Consider the following 9,258-nt stretch of genomic DNA (forward strand, 5'->3'; position numbering starts at 1 on the left):
CTTCTTCTTCTTCACATCCCTTTCCCCTTTCGTTCTCGCCCCCCCCCCCTCCTCTTCTTCTTCATCCCTTTCTCCCTTTCGTTCTGCCCCCCCTCCCCCCTCTTCTTCAATCCCTTCCCCCTTCGCTCTCCCTCCCCCCCTCCTCTTCTTCTTCAGTCCCTTCCTCCATTTTTTCCGATGGTTTTAGCTTTTAAATTTTTTCACAGCCCTTTCAAATTGGGGTAGAGGAATAAGTCAAAATTCAAAAGACCTAATTCTCTGCTCATGTATTTTTCATGGATAGCTAACTTTCTTTAAAAGAGGAGTGAAGGAAATAGTGGTACTCATGGTGGAGAAGCCATGGCTGGTGGGTTATTATTTTAAGAAGGTTGAGTGGGTGGGTTTGAAGAAGGGAGAATGGGTTTTCTTTAATTTTAATTTTTTGCTTATTTTATTTTATTTTTTGTTTAAGAAATTAAAATTTTGTTAAATAATATTATTTTGGCATAGAATCTGATGTGGATGCTGATTTGTCATCCACGTCAAGCAAGTGAGCTTCACGCGATTCCGAAGAGTTTAAAAGTCTTGTTTTGATTAAGTTGAAGTGTCTAGATGAAACTTTATGGAGTGTAGGGACCGGGATGACAAACCGGAACAAGTACAAGTGTCTCCCAGGCTATTCTGCCAATATTCAATAATAAATAATTCATGCATTACTAATCAAAATAGTGTTAAACCTGCATAACTTATCTGACTCCGAACAGTATTAAATAGTGTAAAGCAATTTCAATGAAGCATGGAATTGCAAGTTATGGATAGATTGTCCATTCAAACTAGGGTTAAGCGCATCCAAATTTTGCAAATTTCCGAATACTAACAACTTAACATCCAAATGCATTTTTACTTTTTTGTTTTACCAAAATTTTCCTATAAGCATTATTTGCTTTTTCGCAACAATTTTTCTGAATTGAACTCTAATCACAGAAGCTATAAGAAGTAATTAAGTTTTTATTTCATTAGCAATAATTATCCTTGCCTTTTCTGTTAGTGATTGAAATAATAATATGTTCCGTAATTTGTAGATGAGAACATTTTTCCACCATTAACAATTTAACATGCTAAGCTCTTTTGACAATTATGAACCATATATTTCCTTTTCCCTCAAACAACGGCAATTGCTAACTTAGAAATGATGCTAGCCAAAATAGAGAAGGAACTGAGCTGATTTTGTAATTATTAGAGAGTGGAAGGACAACGATCCCAATTCTGATAACGTAAACTTCAAGTGAGGGAAATCCCCAGAATAGCTGTGTGTGTTAGTAGGCGTTTGGAAATAAAAATTGTAAATTTTCAGAAAAAAGTGAATTTTTTTCAAGCTAAATTGGTATTTAAGTTAGAGTTGTGTTTGAACATAAATATAATTTTGGGCTTTATTGAACTTTATGAGTGATTTGAAGTGAAAATTTAAAAAAAAACCTTTTGGAGTTCTTCAAATTTTCGAAAAATTATAAAATTCAAAAATGGTGATTTCGAAAAAAAAAGTAATTTTTTTGGCCAAACGGCCCCTTAGTTTGCATTTAACTTAAGCCCCACAACTCGTGACTCGTGATCTTTATTAAAAACCCGAAAACGCCAAATAGAAGAGAAAAATTAAAACTCCTAACTCCCCTGAAAAGTCTTTCAGATTATCACAATTGGTCCCCAATATACCCCCTAAATAACTATTCTTGCCATTCAACTTTCTCTCTCCTTTCAACAGATCGTCCCTCTGATCCTCTCTCTCTACATTTTTAGCTTCAAGCTTTCTCAACAATGCCGGTTTTGTGAAGCTGTCTCACTAGTTCTCTATCTACCTTTTTCCCTTGCAAAGAATTTATTTCCAAATACTTGTAATATTTCTATTTAAGTTTTGGTATTTTTGGTGCTTGGAAAAATATGAAATGCAGCTTCATTTTGAGCTAAGTTCTTGTTGGAAATGGCGGAGTAGTGAACCCGAGCTTCCGATCTGTGGTTCTAGCTTTTGATTTTAAGAAGACAGAAGGCTACTTTTACGAGGCTTTTCAGTTTCTAGTTTTGCAGAAAGAAGAAGAAAAAGCTAGGGTTTTTAAGAGGGGGAATTTGTGGTTTTCCACGTTAATGATGGATTTGAGGGTTTAGGATTTTATTTTTTTGAAAATGAATAGAAGTTTTAGGGCAGAAGAGTCAGCGTTGAGGCAGAGACAACAACAACAAATGGGGAGTCTGAGGAGCTCGGGAATGAAGGAGAAGGACGAGGAGCTAACATTGTTTCTGGAAATGCGAAGAAGGGAAAAGGAAAGAAATGATCTTCTTCTTCTTCAGAACTCTGATGAATTTGATGCTCCCCTTGGTAACAAACTTTTAATTTTTTTTTCCTGTTTTCATCTTTATTTCTTTTAATGAAAGTTCTGTTTTCTTTTTTATTACTCCGTTCATTTCCTCTCTCCTTCTTAGTCCGTCCAAAGAAGAATGACATCTTTACTTTATACTTAACTTAATGAGATGATTTATATTTTTGATCACAAGTTCAATAAGTTTTTCTTTCTTAAACTCAGTGCCACATAAAATAAGACGGAGGAAGTACTATATTGCCTTTTGCGTATTTAGGATGGGCGGGTTTGTGGATCATTTAAGATTTTGTTGACTTAATGAGATGACTTATATTCATTTTTATATAGTTAAGGCACATGGTTTTTTGCTTAAGATGGTAATTGGTGAGATCGGTTGAAATTAGGAGTAGTGTTCTCTAATAGTATTTGCTTCATAAGATAAAGTCATGGCTATATGGGGATATTGTTAAGTAATTATACTTTCCTTGCAGGTGCAACAAGAGGTAGTTCTCCTATTTTTGACATTGCATCAGCAACTCCGGTGCGGAAGACTGGTGCTGATGATTTCCTCAATGCTGACAATGATAAAAATGACTATGACTGGTAATTTGTGTCTCTTGTGTTGTTTCTGGAGCATGTGATAGTTGTAACTGTTTTTGTTCCTTTGGTTTTATATTTTAGCTTGTTAAATTGTTTTCCAGTGTTACAAGTTCCTACTTCGTTTATCCAGCAAAATGCTTGGGCCATGTCACCTAAATTTCATCCTTTTTAGAAAAAACAGTTAAATCCTACATGTGAATGCCTCCCTTTCTGGTCATGCAATAAAAGCCTCTGGCAAATGCAAAATACACTTGCCCAAGTTATCTTCTGTAGACTGTAGACAGACTCATTGAAGTTAATAGACAATTGGAAATGTCAATGACCGGAAGTAAATAATATAGACATAAAAGTCACATAAAGTTCGAAAATGAAGGGACACAAAGAAGTAGGACAGGAAATATAGTACAATAATATATGTACAGCTGTATTTAGTTTGTCTTAATCTAGGAGGAAAGGAACCACTAAGAACAACTCAAGCGTATAAAGACATATATAATCAATTAGGTAGGTTCCAATATGATAAACATGAACTTAACCTATTAAAAAAAAGGATAAACAATGGGTTTAAACCAGCTTCATGATAGCTTAAAAGACATCTAATGTAGTTGAACGACTAATAAGCAAATAAACTGTTAATGTCTTAATCTAGTATAACGTATTACCATTTTTTCGATTAGGTCTTCGTTGAAAGAATCTTCCCTTATCACTAGTTTCTTTTACTAGAAGGGCCTATTAATCTGTTAAGAAGTTCTGTTGAATATCCTGAAGAAAGCAGCATATTAGGAAGTGTCTCATCGATTCCAACGGATTTACAGGACTCTCAAATTTAGATAATTTCAAAAATATAGGATTAGGTGTTTATAATGAGTCACATTGAATATATATAAACAACTTAAGATTTGGTGTTTGTTGATCAAGAAAAAAAAAGAACATAAGATTTGGTATCTACGCTTTCCTAGGAAGTTCTCCAGATATGTGAACTAAATATGAAGTCTCATCACGAGATGAGAACAGACGAGCTTATGACTATTCACATTTAAATTCGGTGGTCAATTATAAAGTAGAAAAACCAATTGTTATATCCAAGTGCTGTGATTACAATAGCTGCGCGTCAATTCCAAATTAGTTGGAATAAACTTTGAATCCACTATAAAAATTCTGCTCAGTCGTATCCTATTCATACCACTGATCAATAATTTGTCCTAGACAAATAAGGGATTCTCTAAATGTCGAGTGATCTATGTCTAGCACCTCTTTCAACAATGTCATACAATCTCTAACCAAACTTAAGTAATTTTTATCAACTACTGGGCCTAATAAAGGCTAACGTTAATTCCTACTAGTTGATATTCCCTATGCGGAAAATTTGCTTCCAATCGTGTTTTGTTCTGCTTTACGTGGAAATGGGATAATGTAAAATGCTTTTGAAAGGCAACTAGTGAGAGGGATTACTTGCTAATATATACGCAATGACATATTCTCTAAGGCTTGGAGTTTTTTGTTTTGTTTTGATAAGGTGAATAATTTAATCAATAAAGGGAAAATCTCCCGTATACAACATAATATGATTCTGAATGAACGACAGCCAATCTCCTATACGCATTAGAGCCTCGTGGATGCACTAAAAAGAAACCAGGAATGAGAGGCTATTCCTCAGACTAACTCAAGGAGTTAGATTATTGGTAATTATTGATTTTGTGATTCCTTCTTTCCGCTCTTCTCTTAGTTACACCGGCTTATAGATGCCCATGTCCTACATGAATCTAGTTATTTTCTAAATTTGATGAATTCCAAGAAGTTGGAGATATTTCATGTGATGGGTCTACAAAATTATCTTTTAATAATGCCCTATTTTAACACCCATAATCGTCATGGTGACACAACAACATGCAATACCATGAATATCAGAATTTTTCTTCCACAGGCTTAACTATGGAAATTATTAAGGGTGATTTATCTTATGTTTAACATGAATATGTAAAAAGAGTAGGTGGCATGCTATATTTAGATTTCATAAATCAAATAGGTATTTCTTGAATCTGCGTTATATTTGCTACATAAGTAAGATGTCTCTATGTTGCAATAACTCTTGCTCGTGTTTTTTCACTATGGGTACTTCTCTGTGCTCTATTATGAGGCGTTATTTTTTGTATTTCAGGCTATTAACACCTCCTGGTACTCCTCTTTTTCCTTCACTTGAGATGGAGTCGCAGAAGACGGTAATGAGTCAACTTGGAACTCCTAAAGCTCGTCCTACTGCATTGAAATCTAGAGTAAGGATATATTATTCTAACTTTCCACTCTATAACATCTGATATGAGGCATTGTGGCTAAGTATTATAGATGGGCAGTTAAGTTGTTTATTGCTTAACATGAGAAATGTTATCTGAAAATCATGGAGTTATTTCACATCGCTTCCGTTAATGAAAAAGAAATTTCTATAATTAGATAAAATGGGCATGACAGGTTGTTTAACTGAATATGCATGCATGTAGTACTGTTACCTTTCTCAAAAAAAAAAAATGCATGCACGTAGTGACTCCAGCACGCAATCAAATGCAATTAGTAATAAAATATTTGCTTTTAATATTTCACAATTGTTCCTATTCTTGTTTGGAAGATATGTTTCCTTTTTGAAGGTCCTTGTAAGCATGTGGAGTTACTATGTACCCATCTCTCAGTGCAGCCTCTTTTGTGAGTTTTAATAGATTCCTAGGAGCATGTAGAGATTGAAGTTAGGACTTGTCTCCCTTATTGAGTTGCATCACTTAAGCCTTAATGGTTTGTGTTCCTAGGATCTACTAAAATACATAACTTTACCTGCCACTTTGCCATAAATATGCAATTTCAGGTGGAATTTGTTAAGATTCTTCTTTCTTACTTTGTGTCTTAATCTAAGTGATTTACGTTCCAAGTTATTTTTATGGGCTAATTTTATTCTACATTTTGTTACTGTGGATATAGTTGGCAAATCCCCAAGCCGAGCCAACGTCAAGAAGCAACTTATCGTCTAGACAGCCAGTTTCCTCTCCTGTATTAAATAATTCAAGTTCAGGCCTCCGGAGACCATCATCTTCAGGTGGATCAAGACCTTCAACTCCCACTGGACGACCGACTTTAAGCACAACATCTAAATCCACTTTGACCTCAGGGTCTAGACCCTCATCTACTGCAGCATCCAGACCGACATCTATTACAACCTCTAAAACAATGTCAACCACAACAGCATCTAGACAATCAAGGTCTGCAACACCTACTTCTCGTGCCACTTTGACTTCTGCTAAAGCCACAGCACCTCCAAGATCTTCAACGCCTACTGCAAGGTCTAGTGCAAGGTCCTCAACGCCAACTACCAGGGCGTCTATTCCTGGATCAAAGTCCGCATCAAGGACAGCAACTCCAACACGTCGGCCACCTTCAATGACTAGTACAACTAATACAAATGCTCCACTGGTTAGATCTTCATCTGCCTCTTCAGCTAAGTCAGCTACAGCTACAGGTTCAGCCAGAAATCCTTCAGCCTCACGTCCTAGTTCTCCCACTATAAAGCCCAGACCATGGAAGCCTTCAGATATGCCAGGATTCTCCCTTGATGCGCCACCCAATTTAAGGACATCATTATCTGACAGACCAATTTCTGCTACAAGGGGTAGACCTGGAGCTCCAAGTGTTAGATCTTCATCTATTGAGCCAGCTTCAAATGGAAGGATTAGACGACAATCATGCTCTCCAGCAAGAGGACGTCCTCCTAATGGTGTTACGCATAGCAGTGGAAGCTCTGTACCTATCCCAGCTATGAGTCGATTGCATGCTAAAGCTAATGACAATGTAAGCCCTGTTATGGTTGGAAGTAAGATGGTTGAAAGGGTAGTAAATATGCGGAAGCTGGCTCCTCCAAAGCAGGATGATAAACAGTCTCCACGGAGTAACTTATCTACAAAGTCTTCATCACCTGACAGCTCAGGCTTTGGAAGAACATTTTCAAAGAAATCCCTGGATATGGCTATTAGGCATATGGTATGTATACCCCTTTCATTTGTTGCTTCTATCTTCAGCTAGGTAATATACTGTAATCACTTGATGTTTCTAACAAAATGACGGTTTGTCTATATTTTTGGCATTAAGATGATATGGTGCTCTTCTGTAGATTGAGGACACCCGAAGATTTTGTAAAACATGTTATGTTGGTCTTTTGGTAGCTTTTCAAGTCTTAGAAGCTTTTCCCTCTTGGCCTGTTTGTTCGTGGTTTTGCTTAATTCTAGATATTCCTCTTGGACAGGATATAAGGCGAAGCATCCCAGGTAATCTACGCCCTATGATGACTAATATTCCAGCATCCTCTATGTACAGTGTGAGATCAGGGCCTAATAGAAGCAGGACAGTAAGTGTATCTGATTCTCCACTTGCTACGAGCAGTAATGCCAGTTCTGAAGTGAGTTTTAATAACAATGCCCCGTGCGTGGATGGGATTGAAGCTGATGATGATATTAACAGCGATAAAGGTGCTCGATCTCCTCCCAGTTTGCACGGAAGGTGATGATTCTCCTTTCCTGCTGCAGGATTTAATTTCTAATTTTAGGAGCAGTGAAGTATGAGAATTTTAGCACCTGAATACCATTGTTTATCAGGAGAAACCAATAGATTTAGTTCACTTGAATATGTAAAGATATATAAGCACTGGTTAGGTACTAGTTGAAGCCATGTATCATGAGTTATGTGCTGAAACCAATTTTCCGTGTTATTATTCATGAGAAATGTGATCTAGTTTCTTGTGCCATTTGCACGAGACGTATATACAAGATTAGAAGGTCTGAACATTGTGTCTGAGCTTTAAGGGGTTTCACTTTTGACATGAAAAAAGAAGCTTTTGCCTTTTATCGTCGCAAAAGAAGGGAAAAGCCTCTTTCTATGCAAAAACTACGTCTCTGTATCTATTCAACGCAGAGCACACAATGAAGTCTGTCTTAAAGATGAATAAATGAAACTGTTCGCTAGTTCCTTGAGAGCTTGATTTGCTACTTCTGTTAACATCTCCTAGATTCCTAGAGGAGAAATATTGGGTGAATGCGACTGAGGCAGTGATATTAACAACCACTGTGAATTGTTACTCCATTATATGGTGAAACAGAATTTAGCTGATTTATTTGATTCATCGGGGATGATAAAAGTGTACAAGGTTTGCTTCTATGCTGAACAAAATAGACTACTAAAGTATTGGAAAATAGAAAAATCATCTCAATTGCAAGCTAAAGAGCCCCAATAATTTGGCTTATAAAAGAAATAGATCAAGTTTCGTGTGATAAGAGAAAATGTTGAAGTTCAAAGTAAAAATGATAAATTCTAACCCATGACGAGAACCGGGAGACCAAACAACAACATACCCAGTATAACAAGTAGGGTTCGGGAAGGGTAGTGTGTACGCAGACCTTACCCCTACCTGGAGAGGTAGAGAGGCTGTTTCCGATAGAACCGGGAGACCCAAAACAGGAATAAAGGAAAAAGAGCAGGATACAAAAGCATAAATTGAGTTTTAAATTATCATTGGCATTTGGCTAAGCTCAAGAGCTCTGCACAGAATTCAAATACTTTATAAACGACCACATAACTCGCTGTCACCTAAGAATTCTACCATTATGCAGATGATGGAAGCTCTGCTGTAACACTCCACTCAATCCTACTTTATCGACACCATATACAGATAGAAAGGAGAACTACATTAAGAACAAAACGACATATGCCTCCAGTGGAGGGGAGAATTTTCCTATCAAGCAACAGCAACAGGCTCAGAGGAGGAAGCTACTGCGGTGGCAACTGGAGCTGAGGCAGAATCAGCTTTTGTAGAAGGGCCTGCTGGTGGAGAAGGCTTGAGGTGGTGAGGTGTATTATGCTTAAGCTTCAATAGTATCTGCCTCATTCTTGATAAATCAGTGGCTTTCCCAGGCTTTGGCCCATTAATCACAACGATCGATGGCTTCTTTTCGTCATCCTTTTTCCCTTTCTTCTTTTCAATTGTTGGTACTTCATTAGGAATCAGCTCCCCGATTGATTTCCAATAATTTCCAGCAGCTTCAGCATGGAACTTCTCATGACTGGCTACGAATAACTAAGACAAGAGATACAACGGAAAAATAATGAAAATGGGCCAAGATGAGTAACATGGTAATCTGGTAAATGGAAGGAATCAGAACAGAATCGACAAGGGTAGCTAAATAAATTCTTGGCAAGCGAAAGTTCCACATAGCATTAACTTCATCATTTCAGTTTTTTTTTTTTTTTTTCCGGTAATTGTCCCCCCTCCCCAGTCAACAAAAAGGTTCTTTTTTTTTTAGGG

General features: G+C 36.9%; 2 protein-coding genes across 2 annotated transcripts in view; one reads left to right on the forward strand and one right to left on the reverse strand.

Moving 5' to 3' along the window:
* LOC109209543 (uncharacterized protein C11orf24-like) lies at positions 1,593 to 7,728 on the forward strand. The gene is made up of 5 exons (XM_019372839.1): positions 1,593 to 2,347; positions 2,819 to 2,930; positions 5,086 to 5,200; positions 5,892 to 6,944; positions 7,207 to 7,728. The coding sequence occupies exons 1-5, from the start codon at positions 2,155 to 2,157 to the stop codon at positions 7,462 to 7,464; spliced, it is 1,731 nt and encodes a 576-aa protein (XP_019228384.1). The 5' UTR covers positions 1,593 to 2,154; the 3' UTR covers positions 7,465 to 7,728.
* Positions 8,437 to 9,258, reverse strand: part of LOC109209550 (clathrin light chain 2-like) — a 2,532-nt gene continuing 1,710 nt past the window's right edge. Inside the window, exon 3 of the mRNA XM_019372847.1 lies at positions 8,437 to 9,030. Within this exon, the coding sequence (XP_019228392.1) occupies positions 8,692 to 9,030 (339 nt within the window). The 3' untranslated portion in view covers positions 8,437 to 8,691. The remainder of the gene's footprint in view (positions 9,031 to 9,258) is intronic.

This window comes from Nicotiana attenuata, chromosome 2 (genome assembly GCF_001879085.1).
Source record: "Nicotiana attenuata strain UT chromosome 2, NIATTr2, whole genome shotgun sequence".
Classification (NCBI taxonomy): domain Eukaryota; kingdom Viridiplantae; phylum Streptophyta; class Magnoliopsida; order Solanales; family Solanaceae; genus Nicotiana; species Nicotiana attenuata.

What these genes read in the sequence shown, in the direction of transcription:
- LOC109209543 (XM_019372839.1), top strand. Translation starts at nt 2,155, where the DNA reads ATGAATAGAAGTTTTAGGGCAGAAGAGTCAGCGTTGAGGCAGAGACAA. An exon ending in TGAATTTGATGCTCCCCTTG is followed by an intron (nt 2,348 to 2,818) that starts GTAACAAACTTT and finishes CTTTCCTTGCAG; the next exon opens with GTGCAACAAGAGGTAGTTCT. An exon ending in GATAAAAATGACTATGACTG is followed by an intron (nt 2,931 to 5,085) that starts GTAATTTGTGTC and finishes TTTGTATTTCAG; the next exon opens with GCTATTAACACCTCCTGGTA.